This window comes from Nelumbo lutea, chromosome 1 (genome assembly GCF_056320005.1).
Source record: "Nelumbo lutea isolate HS-2025 chromosome 1, American lotus-T2T, whole genome shotgun sequence".
Lineage (NCBI taxonomy): Eukaryota > Viridiplantae > Streptophyta > Magnoliopsida > Proteales > Nelumbonaceae > Nelumbo > Nelumbo lutea.
Genome location: NC_142684.1, coordinates 19,963,956 through 19,988,548, shown reverse-complemented (window position 1 = coordinate 19,988,548; position 24,593 = coordinate 19,963,956). Strand labels below are relative to the sequence as shown.

Genomic DNA, 24,593 nt, shown 5'->3' with positions numbered 1-24,593 from the left:
TTTCTATATAGAATGGCACATATGACATGAGGGCAAGGTATGCCAGTTAAGTCCCATTTCCTACAGGTGCATGTCTGCTTTATCTTGTCAACAACAAATTTGCTTGCATTTTCTTGGACCTCATTCCCTGACTCTCCAATCCAAATCACTCAAGCCCAAGCACTCTATTCTTTATATTCCTTAATCCTTTCCCATATCTTGGGTACAAATACTCTTTTGAACTTGAAGGCAACTTTTTTTCCCACTATCATTAGCATTATTTTCACTTTGATATCCTCTAGCTTTGAAATAAAGGCTTTATGTCTAAACTCAATGATGCCTCCATTGAATGTCTCAAACATGTTGTCAACACAATCACACTTAGATGATGTCCAAAAATATGCCTTTGACCAAGCTAAAGGGTCTATTCTCATCAATTCATCTTTAGTAACAGGCTTCAACCTCCTAAGCTTTTTCACTTCAATTTGAAAATCAACCTTCTTACATGCATCAAAACAGACATAAAATCTCTTTCGAATTGGTTTCTCACTTTTGAGCCAGAGTTGGTGTTTGGAAGGCAAGTGTTTTAATGTCTGATTGTGCATACATTCGATTATAAATATATTTTGGTTGAGATATGTCCCAAAGGCTCAGTTTGGAAAGAGTGCAAGTACAAACATGTAGTGTAAATACATGCAAAATAATACCAAATACAAGGTTTTGCACTCTACAAATTTGTATTTATACTCGTAAACTGTAATTGTATTTATACTCCTAAGGCCAGTATTTTAAGCTGCTGAGGCTGAAACAGACCAATCACAGCCTGTAAGAACCGGACCAGTATTTTAGATCAAGAGATGAGAATTAGTAAGATCACCCAAAGGTTTCCTGTATGCTATCCGTGTCATCTGAAGGAGGCTTCAAAAGTTTCCTGGTTAACTCTATGACGGAAGCCAAGGTACCCAACCGTACAGACAGATTATCCATGACATTAAGGGCCCTAGATATGAAGCTTGCTTTTGATGTATGTTCAAAAACAAAAGAAAGGTCAGAATTCTTGCATTTAATATAGGGAATCGTAATATAGATTGAGTTTTTGTATAAGTCTCAAATTGTCCTCTAGGCTGTCTTTGGTTGCAATGCAATTTTGTTTGCACTAATACAAATACATGGGAGTGCAGATGGAAAAAAAATGCAAACTCTAATTTTATTTTATTTTGGGTTTTACTTTATTCTACTTCATGTCTTGAATTAATTCATTTGTACTGTAATCAAGCAAACTAACCTAAAATTTGAAACAAAAACTAGATCAGAATTTACATTCAAATTATTTGTACTGCTATAATTTTGCATCTGCAAATTTATTTGCATTGCAACTAAACACAGCCAAGGCTCAGTTTGAAAAGAGTACAAATACAAATATGTATAGTGCAAATACACACAATAATACAAAATACAAGGTTTTGCACTCTACATATTTGTATTTGTACTCTTTCCAAATTGAACCATAAGATCTGTTTGAAAAGAGTATAAATACAAATATATAGAAAATAATACAAAATACAAGATTTTGCACTCTGCATATCTGTATTTATACTCCTTCCAAACTTAGCTATATAGGCTCAAATTTGCAAAGAGTACAAATACACATATGAACAATGCAAAAGAAGAATAAGAAATACAAAATACATGTTTTTGAATCATTTTTTCAGAAATAGTGGTTCAGATGAAATACCCATGAGGACTGATTATTCCATTCACAAGAAGTTTCCAATGCGGAATTAAAATTTAAACCACTACTGCTAAATCCCAAGGTTGCCAATTCGATTGCTCACAGGTCACAGACTAGAAACATTTTTCAGAACCAGTTATTCGGAAGAAAAGGTACATCAGATTTGGTTCAATCAGGATTGCATTTGGATTTAGAGACATTTTGCGTTATGTAGAGGCAATGAAAATTTTAATATTTTTAAAATGAAACAAAAAACCCAGTTACATCATGGATCAGACTATAATTATGAATTTAATTCATAGTCTGACATTGAAATCAAATATCCAAAGGAAATATACGGTGAGCATAAGCAAAAGTGCCAGTAGGCTCCACCTAATCCCAAAAGGTGGTCACAGGCCAAATACAAAGAAATGTCAAATAATAATCACAAGGCATTTGTACAGAAAAGTTAATGAGCAGCTATTATAGGGCACAATGGCGAATCAGATTCATGTTCCCAATTAATTGGGATTAAGGCTGATCCGAATTTTAAGCCGTGGAACAAGATAATTTCTTCTCTTACCATGTTTCTCCGAATTGTATGGATGGCCGTCGACAGTAGCTTATCTGAGATTGAATAAACATACTGCTATGTTGCATTTCCTTATGAGAACTAATAAATCTTGTATGAGCACTAAGACAGCCGCTAGCATTGAAGCAGGCACTGATTTGTTCGAGGCTTCAAAACAATCCTCAAGCTTGTCCTTTCATTGATCAACGTTGCGCGTTGCATATAACTGTTAAGGTATAGAACAAATAAATTAAATACAGAACACCATCTCATTCTATTGCTCATTGGTAATTCCTCTTTCCAAGCTACAACTAGCAGTGAAGGATCAAAGTATCGGTATTGGCATTCGACAATTCAGATACCGATACAAATAGATTTTGGAAACACATAAATATAGAGGAAAGATATGGATATGCTTAGAAATACTTGGATATACTAAGAAAATACATACAAATTACATAAATACATTAGTAACACCAAGTATAAGTTGAATTATCTATAAATAAGGTATAAACACACGACAAATGCGCACTTTAATAAGCTATATGAAGAGAAAGATTAAAATTGATAATGCCAAGACTCTAAAGAATGTATACATCATACATTAATTATTACTTTCTTTTAGTTTTTATAATTATAAATTTTTATTTCTATTAAGCTTTTTGAACAAAATAATTTAGTATTTTATAAACAATAACTATTTTTTTCAATAATATAGTTAAAATGTAATTTACATGTAAAATAAAACATATAAAGAATTTAAGATAAAATAAATTATCTTATAATTTTTTTTTCATTAAACTTTTGGGAAAAATTAAATCTTAAATTTGCTACAATTTTATTATTATAACTCCATTTTAATTTTAATAATTATAATTTTTTTGGTATTCATAATTATAATTTCAGTGTATATTAAAGTCCAAAAACAATTCAAAAGCAGTCAATATACAGATTTGTCAAACTAAGCACCAATACAACACTTCTGTACTAAGTGTGATATGGCCTAATATGAAGGTGTATCACGCCGATATGCACAAGTTGTGGGTTACATACCCAGTCATGGCATATCCCGTATCCGTAGCTATGGATACGGATACAATACACCCCATATTGGGAGTATCATATCGTTACTTTAATCCTTGCTAGCAGTCCATGGTTCACTCATTTGGGTAGATTCCTCTCCTGAAAAGTGAGAAGCATAGACAGCCAAGTGGTTACTAGTTGAACTCTGGGTAGAGGAAATCTGCCAAGTATTGGGTGAACCAAACCTGGCTTCATGTCTTCTGGATAGTGCATGCAGTTTGCATCCCCGGAATGGTTTGAGTCGTCATCTTTGCACAACAAGTCATTCAAGGTCAATGAAAACTGGCAATAGGCTGATAGAAGTTGTCGATGAATCTCTTCCGTCCGTCCACATTTCTCATCTTGCCTATCCATCTCAATAAGAACCTGTTGACAACCAACGCATGAAACCTAGACCAATAATGAACATGAACATGCGTAAGAAAGATGGTACCTCTGCAGAGAACATCTTGAATATAGGACCAAACCGCTTCCTACAGTACTCATTGAAAAGGAGAGTGCAGATCAGCAATGGGATGGTGAAGCCTGATGCAATTGGTGAATGTTTTATTCCAAACACTCCAAGTGCAATTATTTGTGTCAGCACCAGTGAGAAAATAGTCGTATTGTGTACAATTGGCCAAATTTGTCCACCCGTTTCATATTTTGAAACATATACATTAACAATCTGACATTCACATTTAAAGGACAGTATCAGGAGATATCTGTTAATGGATAAAAAGGATTTACGTGTCGAAAGAGATAACAAAATGAAATAAAAATACATGGATGTGGAGAAGTAGGAAGAAATAAAAAATTGAGACAACCATTTAGTAATCATTATTCATATCACATTCCAAAATGGAACCGCAAGAAGCTCCTAGAAATCAGGACCATTTGCTGATTGTGGAACACATCAAATGTGAAATGGGCGACATCCTTGCTCCCATAACACTAAGTAAACAATAACATGCAGAAAATTACCTTGGGACAGAAAAAAAGGTCCGTGATATCCTTGCATCTCCATTCTTGCATTGAAGCATGATTAGGAGATTTAAGTTCTCTGAGAATATTATGGTGACTCTAGTATACACTGCAAAATTACCTTGGGACAGAAAAAAAAAGGTCCGTGATATCCTTCCAGAATAGGTGAAGGAAAATCCAAACTCACAATGTCAATCATATGTATTAGACTGAGGTTTACCATCAAATGTCAATAAGATATAGAATTCTCATTAGGTTTTTCTAGACTTTATACCAGCTTTGTCAAATCATCCCTGGTCTTCGAGACACTTATAAAATACTCTAAGGCTCCATAGGAGAAATTGAATCTGCTACCTCACAACCAATGGGATGGAATTCTCCACCTACCTTGATTTCCTTTTGAGACCATTCCCACCACTTCAGAAGAAGTCTGTCAAACCCATTGCAGACCAATGGGTGACTCTCTTAGGTATTATAACCCTATTGCCAACTTAGGTTTGAGGGAAGATTAACATAGTTTTACAATCATGATTGCCTTCAATGTGGACCCAGAAGAACTGATATTCAGGTGAAACTGAACTGCCTTTATTTCAATCATGATTGCCTTCTTAAGTCTGCATACTATTCCCTTTTCAGCATTCTTTACATATACACTTCTTCTTGTAGATCTCCATTTAGAAAAGCATTCTTTACATCAATTTGAAACAGGGGCCAAGGGTATGTGGCAGCAAGAGAAAGAAGTATCCGAACGGAGGTCATCTTTGCAACTGGTGCAAAAGTCTCTAAGTAATCAATGCCATAGGTCTGTGTCTACCCTTTTGCAACAAGTCTGGCCTTATACCTTTCTATACTTCCATCTACCTTATATTTGACTGTGTAAACCCATCTACATCCAACAATCTCCTTGCCCTTTGGTAGGTCCACAATCTCCCATGTCTGATTCTTAATTAAAGCTTCCATCTCTTCTTGCATAGCTATCTTCCACTCAGGTTTGGAGAGAGCCTCACCGACACCTTTGAGTATACACACGAAGTCAAGAGAGGAAAGAAAAACTCGATAGGAAGGAGAAAGTCCATTGTAGGAGGTACTGTGAAATACAATGAGCAATACACTTTCTCTTCCCTTTTCTAAGAGCAATAGGAAGGTCCAAGTTATCTATAATGGGGTTAGTAGAATCAATGGGAACTAAAACAGCAGAGGGATCAAGAGGAATACGTGAATCCATAAGTTGAATCTAGAGTCTCCAAGGAACTGACAGGAAGTGATGTGAGTTTTGCTACAATGGAATCAACCTCCCTGTGAAGTCTCTATTGTGAGTAACGCTAAGAAGCAGGATGCAAGGGGGGTGGTAAGGTATGTGACATAGGAGGATCAGACATAGGAGTGGACATAGGAGCTGGAACTAGAAGAGGGATAGACTACTCACTCACTTCCCCAAAACATTCCCCCTGAGAAGGTTTCTTCGAGAAGAAGCATGTGGACTAAAAAAAGCTAACATCCATAGTAACATACCGACTCCTAAAGACTAGACCATAACAACAGTACCCTTTCTGATTTTCTGCATATCCAAGGAAGACACTTCTTTGCCTTCATATCAAGCTTCAAACGGTGAGGACCAAGAATATGTGCAAAGCAAACACACCCAAACACACAGAGGAATATGGAACATCTCCCCCTCGGGCAAAAAGGAGGTTGAATGGGGTGCTAAATCTAAGCATACGGGAGGGCACCTTGTTAATAAAAAATACTGCTGTGAGAATTGCATCACCCCAAAACCGAACTGGAAATGTAGATGTGATCATCATGCTTCTTGCAATCTCAACAATGTGTCTATTCTTCCTTTCTGCAACACCATTCTAATGTAGATTGTAGGAACAGTTGCTCTGATGGACAACACCATATTCTAACAGATATGAAGCAAAGTGCTTTACAAAATATTCCCTGGAATTGTCTGATCTAAACACCTTTATTCGTGTTCCAAACTGTGTTAGCACCATCTAATGAAATTGCCTTACCAAGGATGGTACCTCATCTTGGGATCTCATCAAGTAAATCCAAGAATATCGAGAAAAATCATCCACAAATAAGAGAAAATATCGAAAACCACCCATAGAAGGAACATGATAAGGTCCCCACACATCAAAATGAATAACATCAAAAGGAGATAAACATCTTTTATTACTAGCTTTAAAGGAATGTCTACAATGCTTTCCATGTTGACAACCTTCACACTCTAGACTTGACAAACTAATAGACTCAAATAGCTTTGGAAACAAAAGACTCAAAGAAGAAAAAGGAAAATGGCCTAAACAATTATGCCAAAGCATAATCTGACTCATAAACCCTGACTCACTATCCCTACTGACATGATGACTCTGGTGAGGAGGAAGCACATTTAGGAGGTAGATTCCATTCACTTCATAGCCACTCCCAATCGTCCTCTTTGAATTCAAATTCTGCAAGATACAATGACCAAGAGAAAAAATTACTAAACAGTTCAGGTTCTTAATCAAACTACTAACAGACAACAGATTAGTACTCAATCTGGGAACACGAAGGATAGAGGGAAGGGAAATGAAATCACTAATCTTGACAGACCCGTTCCCAACAATGGGAACATGAGATCCAACAGCTATGGTGACCCTGTCTCTGCCAGGACAGAGATGGTAAGAAGAAAAAATAGTGGAACTATGGGTCATGTGCTCTGAGGCTTCAGAATCTATAATCCAAGGAAGTCCCTCCTTACCTGAAGTAGAAACATAATTTGCAGTGGCACGTGAACTATCTGTGTGAGCAAAGGAAGTAGAGAGTGCTCCACCAGAACCACCTGTACCTGGCTGTCCACCTGTTGCTGAGCTAGAACTGGCTGTATCCTGTTGGTTCAGAAACTGCCCATATCTCTCAAGTTCGCCCTTACTGCAACAGCTGCTCTCTTCCCCTGACACAAAGGCATATGCCTAGGAGAGAGTAACATTGTCCCTGGAAAGAATGTGTTGTCTTGCAATATCATATTCGGGATAAAGGCCAACAAGAAATTCGAACACCCTATACTTCTCTAGGAGCTTCTGGTAGGCAACTGCATCCTTAGTGGTTTCCCAAACAACTGTCTCCAAATGGTCAATCTCCTGCCACAGTGTTACGATCTGACACAGGCTTAGCCTTGCCTAAGCTTGGCAGGCTTACGTTAAGGGACATCACCGTCATTTTTTCCTATAAGATTTTTGGGAGAATTGATGTTATCTTCAGGCAGACCACCAAAAGTTTAACGTACTCTTTGAGGAGGGGTGGTCAACCTCCTCGGGTGCCTAACCTTGGCACTGCTAGACCAACTTCCCTTGCGGGGCGGCCCTGGTTAATGGCTAGCATGACTACTAGGGTTCCTCATGGGTGCACACTTGCTCATGGGGACAGTGCATGGATCGGCATTGCGCTACCGACACTCAAGGGAGCCTTGGCATGCGGGCCTGGCTCAAGCATGACCCTTCACCATGCTAGCCCCTTGCCCAAGCTGAGTGAGCTACCCCGTTGCCTCTAGCGCACGGGTGTGTTCCGACCCAAGCGGTCGCCTCTCAACATGACACACAAGTACCCATCATCATTGGCATACAAGAGACCCATCACATCGGTGCCCAGCCACCTCTTCGACACATAGTCGCCTCTCATTATGGCCGTCCCCCTTTAGCACGTAAGTGGCGCCTCCCATGGACCGGCCAGAGCCAGCCGAGTGCCCCGGCCATGCGACTTGAGGTCATGATCCAGTGCTACTGACCTTGGTGGAGCCATCTCATCGGGCAACTCCTAGCCTTGCAGCACACAAAGGGTTGTCCTGGCCAGGGTTTTAAGGGCTGAAAAGTAAACAACAATAGGGTTATCTCCCTACCTTGTAGCAATAATATGATTTCTCAACTGTTAAGTCCTAGCAACATTCTCCCTCTGTGAATAGGTTTCTACAACCCCATCCCATATTTCCGTGGTTGTATTTGCACACAAAAATTTTTACTTATATGGGGCAGCATGGAATTACACATCCAAGTCATCAGTATATAGTTCTCCTATATCCACCGGGAGCTGTTAGTTTTGGGTTTCACTTCTTCACCAGTGATATACTCTAACTTCCCACGAGCACCAATGGCCATCTTTGCAAATTGTGACCATTCTAAGTAATTCGAACCATCCAACTTAACTATGGTAATGGTCCCAGCCCCGAAAAGGTCTCCAACACCTCCCATTGGTCCCATTTCACTCCCAGGCTTGTTTTCAACTCCATTACCCTCCACACTTCTCAAAGAGGGGATAAAAGATTACTATAATATGCAAGAATATCAAATAAATCACTTTTCGTACCAACGACACCCTTCTGGTGCCCTAGATGGTCCTCCCACAAAAGATTCCTTTTCTATGAGACAGGAGAAGAGGGAGAAGAGGCAGCCGCTCTCTCCAGAGACCTCCAAATCAGGCAGGACTTGAACCGCCCCTTACAGAAAACTCCAAGGAACCCTAAAAAATTAGGGCGCCACTTCCTACGTCAAAACTGAAGAGTCCAACAGAAACAGGACTCTCCCCCTTTCTCCAGTTTTCCCTGATTTTGATGGGAAACCCTAGACCAGCTACAGGGCAAAGCAGATCCACCAAACAATCCAAAAACTGGGCTTCCCTGAGATCTTTGATCAGCCTCTTAAATCACCATGCAGCCGGCCGATCTAGGTCTGCATGAGAAAACAACTCAAGGAACCTTCGGCCTGCTCTGATACCAAGTAGAAATCACTGTTTGGAAATCTAGATGAATTCTTTGTGAAGAGAAAGAAGAAGAAGATGAAGAGTTTCAGTAGTCCAGAAGAAAAGAGAAGAAAGAAAGAGTAGGATGTCAACCAGAATTAAATTAGTTTTGGCAACCAACCCCTCGTTATATTTTATACTAAAGTAGCTGAACAGTCACAACTTCAAAACATAAGCTAATGGGCCTAAAGCCCAACAACTTCCTAACTTAACAACTTAAAAATATAAGAGCTAAATAACTGGGCCCAATAACTAGAAATCGGCCCAACTCAACATGATCTATAGGAAGTATATATGGAGCAACCTCCTAGTTTTGTTGCGAGGGAGAGATACCCAAATTATGTAGGTCGAAGAAAGCTACATATGTGTTGAGACAATCATTCTGAGTATTGTTTGGTTGATTTAATGAGATTATGTAGAAATTTGGCTCATAATAGTGTTGGGTTAAACATTCTATATTTAGTTTTAGTTGTGATACCACAATTTGAAAAAAAAAAAAAAAAAAAAAAACTTGGTTAGTTTGTTGTAATTTCTTGGGGATTTTAAGTATTGGGGTTGTTCATAGGTTATATAAAGCATAATTAGGGGTGTTCCTATAATAATATTTACATAATAGGGACTATACTGTCTTTTACTTTATAGTCTAAAGAATATTATGAATATATTGTGTGAAAGAGAGAAAGGTTGAGTAACCTTTCTCATATTCGAGCATCAACTCAGAAAAATCTGAAAACTTTAGGACTTCTTACAATGACTTAAGTTAAACCTAGCTTCCTAACATTACCTTCTAGGAGAAGCACAATAAAAATGAGAAAATAGTAAAAGCAAGAAGGAATGAAGCTTCTTATAATCATTATTATAAAGAATGCTAGATATAAGTTTTGAGGGTTCAAGAAAGGCTCACTAAATCCATTTGTAACAATCATGTGGTTTGATAGGGAATTCTTTCTCAGGTATACTTGGTTAATATGTGAATCAATTAGAAATCAATAAATACTTGATTGATTTTGTTGAAGATTAATCAGTTTTATGATTTTCTTGGGGATTTTAAGTATTGGGGTTGTTCATAGGTTATATAAAGCATAATTAGGGGTGTTCTTATAATAATATTTACATAATAGGGACTATACTGTCTTTTACCTTATAGTCTAAAGAATATTATGAATATATTGTGTGAAAGAGAGAAAGGTTGAGTAACCTTTCTCATATTCGAGCATCAACTCAGAAAAATCTGAAAACTTTAGGACTTCTTACAACGACTTAAGTTAAACCTAGCTTCCTAACATTACCTTCTAGGAGAAGCACAACAAAAATGAGAAAATAGTAAAAGCAAGAAGGAATGAAGCTTCTTATAATCATTATTATAAAGAATGCTAGATATAAGCTTTGAGGGTTCAAGAAAGGCTCACTAAATCCATTTGTAGCAATCATGTGGTTTGATAGGGAATTCTTTCTCAGGTATACTTGGTTAATATGTGAATCAATTAGAAATCAATAAATACTTGATTAATTTTGTTGAAGATTAATCAGTTTTATGATGTTTTTTACGAGTAGATGTTTTATGTTAGCTGTTAGATAGGAGGTGGGGACCACAATAGTTATGTGAGTCCAAATTTTATTATGTTTTTGCGTCTTATATATGCTGTTTTATGTCTTGCTGCCCTATAAGGGCATAGTTGTCTTTGTACTGCTCTATTATTTTTAATATAAATAATAAGTGAAAGGGGCGGCCAGATCATTTCTCTCCTTTCTTTTCAACTTCTCTTCTTCTCTTCTTCTCCTTCTCTCTTCCTTCTTTCTTCAAGAAACTCCTTTTATTTCATATTTTTTAATTCAACAAGCTTTCTACTGATTTATCTTTCTATAAATGTATAAACCTTAATTGTAGTTCCATTTGTAGCAATCATGTGGTTTGATTGCAATCATGTGGTTTGATAGGGAATTCTTTCTCAGGTATACTTGGTTAATATGTGAATCAATTAGAAATCAATAAATACTTGATTAATTTTGTTGAAGATTAATCAGTTTTATGATGTTTTTTACGAGTAGATGTTTTATGTTAGCTGTTAGATAGGAGGTGGGGACCACAATAGTTATGTGAGTCCAAATTTTATTATGTTTTTCTGTCTTATATATGCTGTTTTATGTCTTGCTGCCCTATAAGGGCATAATTGTCTTTGTACTGCTCTATTATTTTTAATATAAACAATAAGTGAAGGGGGTGGCCAGATCATTGCTCTCCTTTCTTTTCAACTTCTCTTCTTCTCTTCTTCTCCTTCTCTCTTCCTTCTTTCTTCAAGAAACGCCTTTTATTTCATATTTTTTAATTCAGCAAGCTTTCTACTTGGTATCAGAGCAGTGGCTAGGGTTCTAGAAGCATTACCATGTAGCCCTAGATCAGCCGACTGCATGAAGTAATAAAGGGCTGATCGATTTGTAGTAGATTGCCCAGTTCTTGGATTTTTTGGTGGGATCTAGTCATCAGGAAGGTGATCTACTATTCGGCATCAAAATCAAGAAGAATTGGAGTATGGGGAAGAGTCCCAGAAAAGTTGGACTCTTTGTTTTTTATCTGATCTTGGGCGGCCAGGTATTGTTAGCTTTCTTTTTATTTTCTGAAGAGTGCGGTTTGGTTTCTGGATTTTTCTAAGCCTCCTGGAGTGATCGATTCACTCTTCTCTATGTTGGGAGGCGTGGGGAGGAGAAAGATTTCTCTCCAACTAGGATTTTCTTCCTCCGAAAGGGTTTGTTTTTGTGTGTGTGAAATTAAATTGTTTTTGGAAGGTTTCCAATCTATTTTTTCTTACTGTTGAACTGTTTGAAGTAAGATGGAGAGTTGGAATACCGAGATGAAATCTACCAGTACTGTGGGACTGGGTGTTGGAGGTAATAGTGATATTTTTGGGTCTGGGATCATTACTACAGTAAAACTTGATGGTACAAATTATTTGGAGTGGGCACAATCAGCAAAGATGGCTATTAGTGCTTGTGGAAAATTAGGGTATCTCACTGGGGAAGAGAAGAAACTTGATACATACTCTTCCCGATGGGTGCAGGAGAATTACATGGTAATGTCCTGGCTGTGTAATTCTATGTTACCTCATATTGCAAAAAATTTCCTATGGGCTAATACTGCTAAGGAGATTTGGGATGGAGTGACTGAAACCTACTCTCAGAAACAAAATGAAGCCAGAGACTATCAGTTAAGGAATCAGGTGATAAGTATGAAATAGGGAGAAAAACCTCTACCAGTGTATTTCTCCGTGTTGAAAACCCTATGGCAAGAAATAGATCACTTAGAAACTATGGTATGGGAATGGGTAAATGATGCAACAACCTATCACGGACTAGTACAGAGGAATAAGGTTTTTGAGTTATTGGCAGGGCTGAACCCTGAATTCGACATTGCTAGGCAACATATTCTTTCCAGGGAGGGTGTGACACTCTCTCAAGCCTATGCCTTTGTCTCTAAAGAGAAGAGTAGGAGGAATGTAATGCTGAGACAACTTGGGATTGACTAGTTGGCTATGGTTGTTACAACAAAACCTAAGCCGAATGGAGACAGGGGGAGTAGTGAGATTAGAAGGGAAGATAAGGACTTGGTGTGTGATTATTGCAAGAAGCCTAAGCATACTAGGGACACTAGCTGGAAGTTTCATCCAAATCTTATGCCTACCCAAATAAGGAACAAGAAGGGAAATGCAAATGTAGCCACTACAGGAGACTCTTCGGTCCCTCTTTCCCAAACGGATTGGGAATCCATTGCAGTAGCAATAGTGAGGACAAAATTGGAGAGGTTTGAACATCTTATGAGTAAGAAAGATTCACCTAGCACTAACCTTCTAGATGGACAGCAAAATGCAGGAACCAGCTACACCTCTTCCTTTGCGCATACAGGTAGTTCATATGCAACTGCAAATATTGCATCCACTTCAGGTAAGGAGGGACCTCCTCCCTGGATTATAGACTCAGGAGCATCTGAGCACATGACTAAAGCCCCTACCCTTTTCAATTCCTATCAGTTGTGTTCTAGTAGAGTCTCTACCGCAGATGGTTCACATATTCCCATTGCTGGGAAAAGGACAGGTAGAGTGACCAATGATATAACTCAGTCTTCTGTTTTACATGTCCCCAGACTTCATACCAACTTACTGTTTGTTAGTTCTTTGACAAAGAATTTGAATTGTTCTGTGACCTTTCTTCCTTGTAATTGTGTTTTGCAGGATCTGGAGTCAAAGAAGATAATTGGGAGTGGTCGTGAGGTGAATGGAGTTTACCTTCTGGATGAGATTCCGAGACATCAGGGCCATCATGTTAGTAGTAGTAGTAGTAGTGGGTCAGAGTCAGTGAACCAGATTATGCTCTAGCACAATCGCTTGGGACACCTTTCTTTTAGTTCTTTGAAATGTCTTTTCCCAAAGTTGTTTGAGTCCGTTCAGTTATCTACTTTGGAGTGTGAGAGTTGTCAGTTAGGAAAGCATTGTAGACAGTGTTTTAAACCAAGTAATAAAAGAAGTACTTTTGCTTTTAATATTGTTCACACTGATGTATGGGGCCATATCATATCCCTTCCATGGGAGGATTCCGTTACTTTCTCTTGTTTGTGGATGATTATACATGATATTCTTGGATATATTTGATGAGATCACGTGATGAGGTTCCTAACATGGTACGACAATTCCACCAAATGGTTCTCACACAATTTGGAGTGAGAACTAAGGTTTTTAGATCAGATAATGCTAGAGAGTACTTTGAGGACTTGACCACCTATTTCCTAGAACATGGGGTAATTCATCAAAGCAGTTGTCCATATACACCACAACAAAATGGAGTTGCAGAGAAAAACAAAAGACACATTGTGGAGGTAGCAAGGAGTCTTATGGTGTGTGCTTCAGTTCCTGCACAGTTCTGGGGAGATGCAGTTCTTACAGTCATGCATTTGATTAACCGTGTTCCTTCATGGACTTTGATGTTTAAGGTGTCATTTAGTCTGCTTTTTCCAGATGGGGAGATATTTCATATACCTCTAAGGGTTTTTGGGTGGGTTTCCTTTGTTCACATTCTTGGCCCTCATCGCAAGAAATTGGATCCTAAGGCCAAGAAATGTGTTTTTCTTGGGTATGCTTAGAACCAAAAGGGGTATTGCTGTTATGACCTAGTGTCGAGGAGCAGATTTGTCACAATGGATGTAACTTTTTTTGAATCCACCTTCTCGAGTGGTTCTCCTCAGGGGGAGAGTTTTGAGGACGAGAACTCACAATCTGTTCCTCTTCCTGTTTCTTTGGTGCCTTCATCAGTTCAGCTAGCACCTTCATCAGTTAAGCCAGCACCTCCATCAGTTCAGCCAGCACCTGCACCTCTAGTTTCATTACTTGAGCCACTACAGGCAGCCTCATAGAAATATCAGCGCCGACAGATGATGGTTGACTCCACACATCCTTTACCCACACCACTCTATCAGTCCTTTTGAAACTCTAGATTCGGCAAATACAGTTCCAGGTATTCCTCTTGAGCCTGAGCATGCTATGTTTTCTGATGATGATAATGTTCCTGTCCCTAACACCATTGTTGCACCTGATCCCACTGAACTTGATCTTCACATTGCACTTTGTAAGGGGAAGAGAAAGTGTACAACCCATTGCATTTCACACCATCTTTCCTACAATGCCTTATCACCCTCCTACCGTGCTTTGCTTTCTTCCCTAGATTCTGTGTCTATACCCAAGAATGTTACTAAGGCTCTCTACAAACTTGAGTGGAAAACAACCATGCAAGATGAAATGGATGCTTTGGTTAAAAACCAAACATGGGAAATAGCTGATCTCCCCCCAGACAAGGAGACAGTTGGATGTAGATGGGTATTCTCAGTGAAGTATAGAGCTGATGGCAAGATAGAGAGGCACAAGGCAAGGTTGGTAGCAAAAGGGTATACTCAGACCTATGGTATTGATTATATGGAAACCTTTGCACCAGTAGCTAAGATGAGTTCAATTCGTATCATTTTATCTCTAGCAGCTACCTATTCATGGTCTTTGTTCCAGCTTAATGTAAAAAATGCCTTCCTCAATGGTGATTTACAAGAGAAGGTATATATGGACATTCCAGCAAGCTTTTATGAGAATGTTGGTAAGGGAAAGGTGTGCAGACTCAGAAAATCTCTATATGGACTGAAACAGTCACCTAGGGCTTGGTTTGACAGGTTCAGAGGGGGCACTCATCCGTTTTGGATACACACAGACACAATCTGATCACACTCTCTTTGCGAAGATGAGAGATGCTCTGGTGTCAATTCTGATTGTGTATGTGGATGATATAGTGGTGACAGGAAATGATCTAGAGGAGATTGATGATCTCAAAACATCATTGTAGTAAGAATTTGATATCAAAGATCTTGGTGAACTCAAATACTTCTTGGGGATTGAAGTTGCAAGATCCAAGCATGGGATCTTTATTTCATAGAGGAAGTATGTACTTGACCTATTGTGGGAGACTGGGAAGCTGGGGACCAAACCGGCAAACACTCCTATTGATCCAAATTATAGAGTTAATGGTGTGGATGGTGAATTGGTAAAGGATGTGGGGAGATATCAAAAAATGGCGGGCCAACTACTGTATTTGTGTATGACACGACCAAATATTTCTTATGCTGTCAACGTTGTGAATCAGTACATGCATGCACCTCGGGTTCAGCACTGAGAATCTATTGAGAAGATACTTGCATATCTGAAAAAGCACCCTAACAGAGGCATTCTTTTCTCAAATCATGAGAATCTGAAGCAAGAGTCCTATACAGTTGCAGACTGGGCAAGATGCTTAGATGACAGGAGGTCTACATCAAGAGTGTATACCTTTGTAGGTGGAAACTTGATCTCCTGGAAGAGTAAAAAGCAAGCGATTGTGGCAAGGTCAAGTGCAGAGGCTCAGTATAGATCCATGGCTCATGGTGTCTCAGAACTTCTTTAAGTTAGAGCTCTTTTGAGTGAGATTGGGGTGAAAGCAGAGGAACCTATGATGTTATACTATGACAATCAGACTGCAATCAATATTGCCCACAATCCAATTCAGCATGATAGGACAAAACACATTAAAGTTGATAAACATTTTATAAGAGAAATGGTAACAACTAGAGAAGTCTGTTTGCCTTATGTCTCTTTAGAGTTGCAGCTGGCTGATATTCTCACTAAAGGGGTGGCAAAGAACAAGCTTGAACATGATCTACGCAAGTTGGGAATGTGTGACATTTACTCCCAACTTGAGGGGGAGTATTGAAGATTAATCAGTTTTATGATGTTTTTTATGAGTAGATGTTTTATGTTAGTTGTTAGATAGGAGGTGGGGACCACTATAGTTATGTGAGTCCAAATTTTATTATGTTTTTGCGTCTTATATATGCTGTTTTATGTCTTGCTGCCCTATAAGGGCATAGTTGTCTTTGTACTGCTCTATTATTTTTAATATAAATAATAAGTGAAAGGGGCGGCCAGATCATTTCTCTCCTTTCTTTTCAACTTCTCTTCTTCTCTTCTTCTCCTTCTCTCTTCCTTCTTTCTTCAAGAAACTCCTTTTATTTCATATTTTTTAATTCAACAAGCTTTCTACTGATTTATCTTTCTATAAATGTATAAACCTTAATTGTAGTTCCAATAAATGATCACAAATTGCATATCAATTAATTGAGTTGGATATGGATTTCTTGATCAGATAAAACAAGGGAAAAGCCAAGTCAGATCGGAGAAATCTACAGTAAAAAAATTAAGGAATCACAAGAAATACATCCTTTGCCTCTGAGGACAAGGGAGGAAGATAGTGTGGTTCTTGTTGGGACAAGCTCTGTAGCAAGGACAGAAGGTGGTCAAGCTGGTGAATGTTCACTTGAAGGGTCAGGGAATGACACCAACAAGGATAGTGAGTTGGCAGCATATCAGTGTTTTTCAGAAAAAAATGTGGTGTTGGAGTTAGAAAGAATCAGTGATAATTCTAGGAATATGCTGGCTTTTGAGAAAGTCCCTAATGTACTGAGAAGATTTAAAACTCAGAAGAGTTAGAGAACTGTCCAGGTGTCTAAGGTTTTTTTCCAGATTGCAGGGGGAATTATAGATGGGACCCATAAAGAGGCTGAAGAAAAGTATTAAGAAAAGCAAGGCAGGTCCTAATCAGGATTAAGGAGACACTAAGCAATTGATCATTTAGGTGGGCAATGGTCATTTAGAAAGAAGGTCCTAATCATTAAGTTTGTTTATGTATGTTTTCTAGGGATTTTGGGTGTTTCTCTTGCTGGTTTTGGTTATTTTGAGTCCAATGTTTTTAGAATATGGTCTTCTTTCTTGTTGGGTGAAATCTTATCACCTGGTTCTAATATTCTTTTTCTATTTCAATACATTTTCTTTTTATTTATTACCAAAAGAAGTGCCTTGGACAAGTGAGCTAGAGTCAATATTCAATTTTGACACGACAAGCTTTTTGAAGTATAGTTTTTAGTGCTTGTTTGCCAAATCTCGTTGTAGAGAACAGTGATGTGGGCCCCACAGCTGTGGTCCCACTCTGTCCGTAGGGTAGAATGTATCTAGTCACAGCTGTGGTTATTTTTCTGTTCTGTTATTTCTAGTTTCAGTTTTATATTGTTTGTTATTTGTTAGCAGTTATGATGTAAACACCAAGGGCAGATATGTCCTTTCATGTAACTAGCATAACCTATATATATTAACTTAATGTGGCGGCGGCAAAATATTGACATTCTGTTCTCCTAAAATTCTGTGTTGTATTGCTCTTCCATCACTCTTTCTTCTACATCTTCACATTCTCTTCTCATCGAACCTGAAATCTCTTGGTGATCAAGACTGAATAGCAGTCCTGACAACCTACATGGTATCAGAGCCAAGTTAAGGTTTTTCATGTGAGTCTAATACTAGCCGACCACATGAGAATCTCCTAGGACTGAAAGCTGAAAAGGAGGAGTTCGCAGACTGATTCTTGGAAATCGCCAGAGGTACTAGCAGCTGTTGGAAACTTGCTAGGGTTGCAGAGTGTTGGTGGTTAGGAAGGATCAGAGAATACTAGGGTTCAGGTAACCCTAGAAGGCAGCGAACTATTTTTTTCTTGTAAGTTGTTACCTTTTTAACAGAAGTTCTTTCAGAGAAGATAGGTTGGACCTATCTGGAGGGGAAGGTCGAACCATTCTAGCTCTTTCTCTCTTCGATTTCCTAGGGTTTTACAGCAAACCCTGAACCGAACTGTGTTTCTCTCTACTCTAGGGTTTGAAAGTGATCTGCGGCAAGCCCTAGTGGTTGACTGAACCCTGAGATCTACCTAGAGCTACTCTTAAGTTGATTGGTAGGTCCGATCAGTTTCCAGGGTTTCTTATTACTGCAAGCTCATCTATACAGTTTGGACTGTGCGACTGAATTGCTTCCTTTCAGGACTGATTAAAACCCTAACTTTTCCTAGCATATCAGTTTTGTTTTAAGGCTGTTCTCAAAGTTCTAAGGGGGTTAGAGATCTAGGACAGCTACTACTGTATTGGCTAGTTGGTTTCATATCAGAATTACTTCGGTTTTGTGCACATACACTGAGAATACAGATTAGGCCTATACTATTTTGATTGTGATTGGTGACTCAAGTACTGTTTTTGAGACTTGACAGAAATGGAGTCTAAGATTCAGGCAGAAGGCAGTCTTGGGAACATCAGTTATGGTGGTGTTTCTGAGATGGGTGGTCAGATTACGACCGTAAAGTTTGATGGATCAAACTATTTGAAATGGGCCCAATCAACCATGATGGCTATTGGTGGAAGAGGTAAATTAGGGTACCTCCTAGGAGATATGAAAGAACCTTCCAAGGGAGACCCGACATATACCAAGTGGATGTAAGAAAACTACTTGGTTATGACATGGCTGTGTAATTCTACACAGCCTCATATTAGCCGGAACTATTTGTGGGCAAAGACAGCTAAGGAGATATGGGATGTTATGAAAGAAACTTACTCCCAACCCCTTAATGTTGCCATAGCATATGAATTGAAATGTGAAGTAAACACCCTTAAACAAGAAGAGAAACCGGTATCAGTCTACTTCTCTACCTTGAAGTCCCTATCGCATGAGATTGATCACTTAGAGACTCTTGAGTGGAAGAGTCCCAAAGATGCTCAGACCCATAGAAAGCACATCAAGACAAACAGAGTGTTTGAGTTCCTGGCGGGACTGAACCCAGAATATGATATTGTGAGGCAGCAGATTTTGACTAGAGACAGTGTGACTCTCTCAGGCTTACTCATTTGTACACAGTGAAGAAACCAGAAGGAAGGTTTTGATGCAACCTTATCAGCCTTTGAAGTGGCTACACCCAAATCAGGGGGTGATTCAGAGTAGGACAGGAGGAAGGAAGACAAGAAGGATGTAGTATGTGAACATTGTAAGAAACCCAAACATACAAAAGAGACATGTTGGAAACTGCATCCTAGCTTGGTCCCTGCAAAGTTAAGAAACAAGAAGGGCACTGCTCATTAAGCCATAAACACTGATTCAGCATCCTCATCTAGTACAAAAGGAACATCTTTGGAGACCTTAGCTGCAGTTTGGGCTGCCCTAATACAGCTAGAAAAGGAGGTTGGAAATTCAGCTCAGCCACCACAACCTCCATCAGCCCTTGTCACATCTGCCTTCGCCCATTCAGGTACTCGAGCTTTAGCCTATCATGCCTCAGCTCCAGGTACTACTGAGCCTTGTTGGGTAATAGACTCAGGTGCATCTGATCACATGACTAGCTTGCCTTCACTGTTTACTACTAACCATTTGTCTTCTGGTAGAGATAAGGTATCTATTGTTGATGGCTCCCTGGTTCCAATTTCTGGGAAGGGTGACATCAAGCTTTCAGATACCATGTCCCTATCATCTGTTTTGCATGTGCCTAAGCTTGATACTAACCTTCTTTCAGTCAGTAGTATTACCAAGCATATGAACTGCTTAGTAACCTTCTTCCCTGACCGATGTGTTTTTCAGGACTTGGAGACGCAGAAGGTGATTGGGACTGGCCATGAGACGAATGGGATCTATCTGCTCGAGGAGCGGTTCCGTCAGGAAGAGTCAGTAGAAAAGTTATCTTTTGTTTCTCAGAGTGTGAGTCCGGTTATGCTTTGGCGTAATCGATTAGGTCATTTGTCTTTTCGATCTTTACAGAGTCTATTTCCTACTTTATTTGAGTCTATTGAGTTGTCTCAACTACAGTGTGAAAGTTGTGAGTTTGCTATGCATTGTAGAAAGCCTTATTTATTGAGTAATAAAAAGAGTGATAATTCTTTTGATATTGTGCATACTGACGTTTGGGGGCCTTATCATATCCCTTCCATGGGTGGGTACAGATATTTTTTGTTATTTGTTGATGACCATACCCGTTTTTCTTGAGTTTATCTCATGCATTCACGAGATGAGATACCTTCCCTGACCCAAAATTTTCACCAAATGATCCTAACCCAGTTTGATGCCAAGATCAAAGTTCTTCGATCTGATAACGCAAAGGAATACCTTGCAAAATCATTGACATCTTATCTTCTTCATCATGGGTTATCCACCAAAGCTCTTGTCCTCATACACCTCAGCAGAATGGAGTTGCTGAGAGGAAGAATAGGCACATTTTCGAAGTGGCTAGAAGCCTCATGTTTACTTCCAATGTCCCCATTCGCTTCTGGGGGGATGCTATCCTCACGACGGTATACCTTATTAATCGGGTCCCTTCCAAGGTCCTTGATATGCGATCTCCTTTTTCGCTTCTACACCCACGTAAGGACCTGTTTTCTATTCCCCTTAAGACATTTGGTTGCACTTGCTTTGTTCAGCTTCTCGGACCCCATCCCTCCAAGTTCGAACCCAAAGCCTCCAAATGCATCTTCCTTGGTTATGCACAAATCAAAAGGGTTATTGCTGTTATGATCCTGTCTCCGGGAGGAAGTTTGTTTCCATGGATGTCACTTTCTTTGAGGGGACACCCTATTATCCTCGGGTTGCCCCTCAGGGGGAGAGTAGTGAGAGTGGGGGTTTGAGTTCTTGTCTTCAAGGGGAGAGCAGTGAGAGTGGGGAAGTTCCTTTACCTATTCCATTGGGTGATGAGAACTGCAATGGTGAGGGTGGTCAAAGGGATCAGGAGTTGAGGGAAAGCTGCAATGGTGAGGGTGGTCAGAGGGATCAGGAGTTGAGGGTTTATCACAGGCGGTGTAGGCAGGTTGATCCTGATCATTAGCAGTCCAGACCAGCTCCAATCTCATCTGCAGCTCCAGGTCCAGATACTTCAGTCCCAGAGCCCACAGAGACTTCCACTACAGATGATCTTGACCTTCCAATTGCAGTCCGTAAAGGGAAACGACATTGTACCACATCCACAACCCACTGTATTTCCCACTTTTTATCCTATGATCGTCTATCTCCTACCTACAGGTCCTACCTTAGCTCCATTTCCAATGTAACTATTCCAAGAACAGTGCAAGAAGCCCTATCCGTCCCTGAATGGAAAGATGCAATGCAAGTTGAGATGGATGCTCTGTTGAAGAACTACACCTGGGAGGTAGTTGATTTGCCAAAAGGAAAGAAACCAGTTGGATGCAGATGGGTATTTACGGTGAAGCATAATGCAGATGGATCTATTGAGAGGTACAAAGCTCGGTTAGTTGCAAGAGGGTTTACACAGACTTATGGCATAGATTACTTGGAGACATTTGCACCGGTAGCCAAGATGACTACTATTCGAGTTCTCTTGTCCCTTGCAGCAAGTCACACTTGGCCTTTATACCAAATGGACGTGAAAAATGCCTTTCTGAATGAAGATCTGCAGGAAGAAGTTTACATGTGTTTGCCTCCTGGATTCTATGATGCAGAAGTAGGTAAGAAGGTCTGCCGGCTCAACAAGGCTTTATATGATTTGAAACAGTCACCTAGGGCTTGGTTCGATAGATTCAGACTAGCACTTGTGAAGTTTGGATATGTATAGGCCCAGTCAGATCATACCCTATTCATCAAGGGGGTGGAGTCCTCTTTGACACTGTTGGCAGTATATGTTGATGATATTGTGGTCACAGGGAATGATAGCCATGAGATTGAGTCTCTTAAACAGCTTATTCACCAAGAATTTGAGGTGAAGGACCTTGGTGTACTCGGTATTTTTTGGGTATTGAGGTTGCTGGATCAAAACAGGGGATCTTTATATCTCAGAGGAAATATGTCCTAGACCTGTTGGCAGAAACTGAAAAGTTAGGTGTCAAGCCTGCAGATACACCAATTGAACAGAATCACAGGATTAGTGCCAAGAGTGGGGAGCTTCTTGAAGACAAAGTTATGTTCCAGCAACTGGTAGGAAAGCTCCTATATCTCTGCCTCACTCGACCAGATATTACTTATGTTGTTAGTGTTGTCAGCCAGTACATGCATTCTTTTAGAACCACACATCTTCTTGCGGTAGAAAGAATCTTAGCTTACTTGAAGAGATGCCTAGGTAGGGGTATACTTTTCAAGAATCTTGTGGGAGGAAACCTTGTCTCCTAGAGAAGTAAGAAACAAAGTGTTGTCTCCCGGTCAAATGCTGGAGCAGAATACAGGTCCATGGCCAATGGAGTGGCTGAAATCCTATGGCTAAGATCTCTACTTGAGGAGTTGGGTATTGAGTATGAGAAGCCCCTGATGCTGTACTGTGATAATCAAGCCACCATTAATATAGCACATAATCCAGTACAGCATGACAGAACCAAACACATTGAAGTTGACCGTCATTCTGTTCGAAAGAGGGTCTCATCTCAAGAAGTATGCCTCCCTTACATCACATCCAGTATGCAACTAGCAGACATTCTTACTAAAGCCGTATCAAGAGAGAAGCTAGAGGTGGATCTATCCAAGTTGGGAATGATGAATATATACTCCCAACTTGAGGGGGAGTGTAGAGAACAGTGATGTGGGCCCCATAGCTGTGGTCCCACTCTGTCCATAGGGTAGAATGTATCTAGTCACAGCTATGGTTATTTTTCTGTTTTGTTATTTCTAGTTTCAGTTTTATATTGTTTGTTATTTGTTAGCAGTTATGATGTAAACACCAAGGGCAGATATGTCCTTTCATGTAACTAGCATAACTTATATATATTAACTTAAAGTGGCGGCGGCAGAATATTGACATTCTGTTCTCCTAAAATTCTGTGTTCTATTGCTCTTCCATCACTCTTTCTTCTACATCTTCTTCACATTCTCTTCTCATCGAACCTGAAATCTCTTAATGATCAAGACTGAATAGCAGTCTTGACAACCTACACTCGTAAACAGGATTCATTAAGGATTCAAAATACACTTGCTTCCAAGAAATGAGAATGCTATGAAGTCTATTATGATAGAAGAATAAACCAATTGCAGAAGTTGGTGCATGGCCATGTCCATACTTGAATGAATTTAAGATACAAAATTTGATATAAATCAATTGGCGAAATTCTCACCTGGTTACGGTACACAACATAACCAAGAAGGAAGTACACTAGCAAGAAAGGCAGAATCAAAGGTGCCAAAACAGAACAGGTGAACCCAAGGAGTCCAAAGAGAAGAACTTTTGGAACTTCTGTGTGGTATGGGAAAGATAGGGCACTGTATGATGGATCCTCCTTCTTTCCAAGTATAAATTTATTGAACCAATTGGAAACAAGAGCATAAAGTTGCATTATTTCAGAGGACAAGCTTGTCCAACCTGATGTTAAAACGTAAGTAATAAAGAAAGTAGCCTGCAAACATTTGAAAAGCATAATGTCATACAGTAGGTTATTAGAGTGCCACATTAAACTCATAATAAAAATTTAGAAACTGGGGAGCCTTTTGCTCCACTCATTGAACTTCAAATTATTTTCTATTATAGATGGTTAATTGCATATATAGAACCTGGAGTCTCATAAAATGAAGGCTAACTGCAACTCAACAACCAGCGAATAAATTTTTTACATTAAATGTGCAAAACAACTGGCTATTGTTGAAACATAGAAAGCTAAAAAATGAGAATTTCAACTGATGGAAGTTAATATCCACAAAGAAGTGATTCCATAGTTTCATGAGCAGGAACGAAACTTGACCGTTACGATGACATCGCAGTGGAAAGACAGGCAGGGCATTTCCAATAGAATTCTGACAAAAGAAAGCAGGATGATCAAAGCAAACCAGAAAGACTGGAAGTAACAATCACCTGCCTTGGTACAGCTTTTGCAAGTTGCATAGGTATATCTTTTGGTCTAGAAATGGCATTAAGCTGGCTGATGATGGATCCTGACAAAAGATTAACAAAGAAAACATTCCAAATTGTGAAGTATAGGACCTTGCAGCATGCACTCCTTTTCCTGCCACTACGAGAAATAGAACCTTCAACTGCTGAAAATAGCATCATCGTTGGTGGAACAAGATAAAGAAATAATTGCAGGATAACACTTGGAAGGTAACCTGTTACTAGCTGGCTTACAAATGTCCTGCACAGAAGTACATGTTAAGTCAGTTAGGTCCATGATTGTCTATC

General features: G+C 39.3%; 1 protein-coding gene across 21 annotated transcripts in view; it reads right to left on the bottom strand.

Annotated features, from left to right (window-relative positions):
* Positions 1–1,922: 1,922 nt before the first annotated feature.
* Positions 1,923–24,593, bottom strand: part of LOC148873853 (hyperosmolality-gated Ca2+ permeable channel 2.1-like) — an 82,370-nt gene continuing 59,699 nt past the window's right edge. For 7 of the 21 annotated variants that reach the window (XM_088964022.1, XM_088964010.1, XM_088964027.1 and 4 more), the window contains 6 exons: positions 24,270–24,546; positions 23,539–23,817; positions 3,778–4,011; positions 3,530–3,710; positions 3,315–3,443; positions 1,923–2,487 (listed from right to left, as the gene is read on the bottom strand). In XM_088964022.1, coding sequence (XP_088820148.1) covers positions 3,394–3,443; positions 3,530–3,710; positions 3,778–4,011; positions 23,539–23,817; positions 24,270–24,546 — 1,021 coding nt within the window. In that variant the 3' untranslated portion in view covers positions 1,923–2,487; positions 3,315–3,393. The remainder of the gene's footprint in view (positions 2,488–3,314; positions 3,444–3,529; positions 3,711–3,777; positions 4,012–23,538; positions 23,818–24,269; positions 24,547–24,593) is intronic. The other 14 variants (XM_088964024.1, XM_088964013.1, XM_088964016.1 and 11 more) reach the window with 6 other exon arrangements.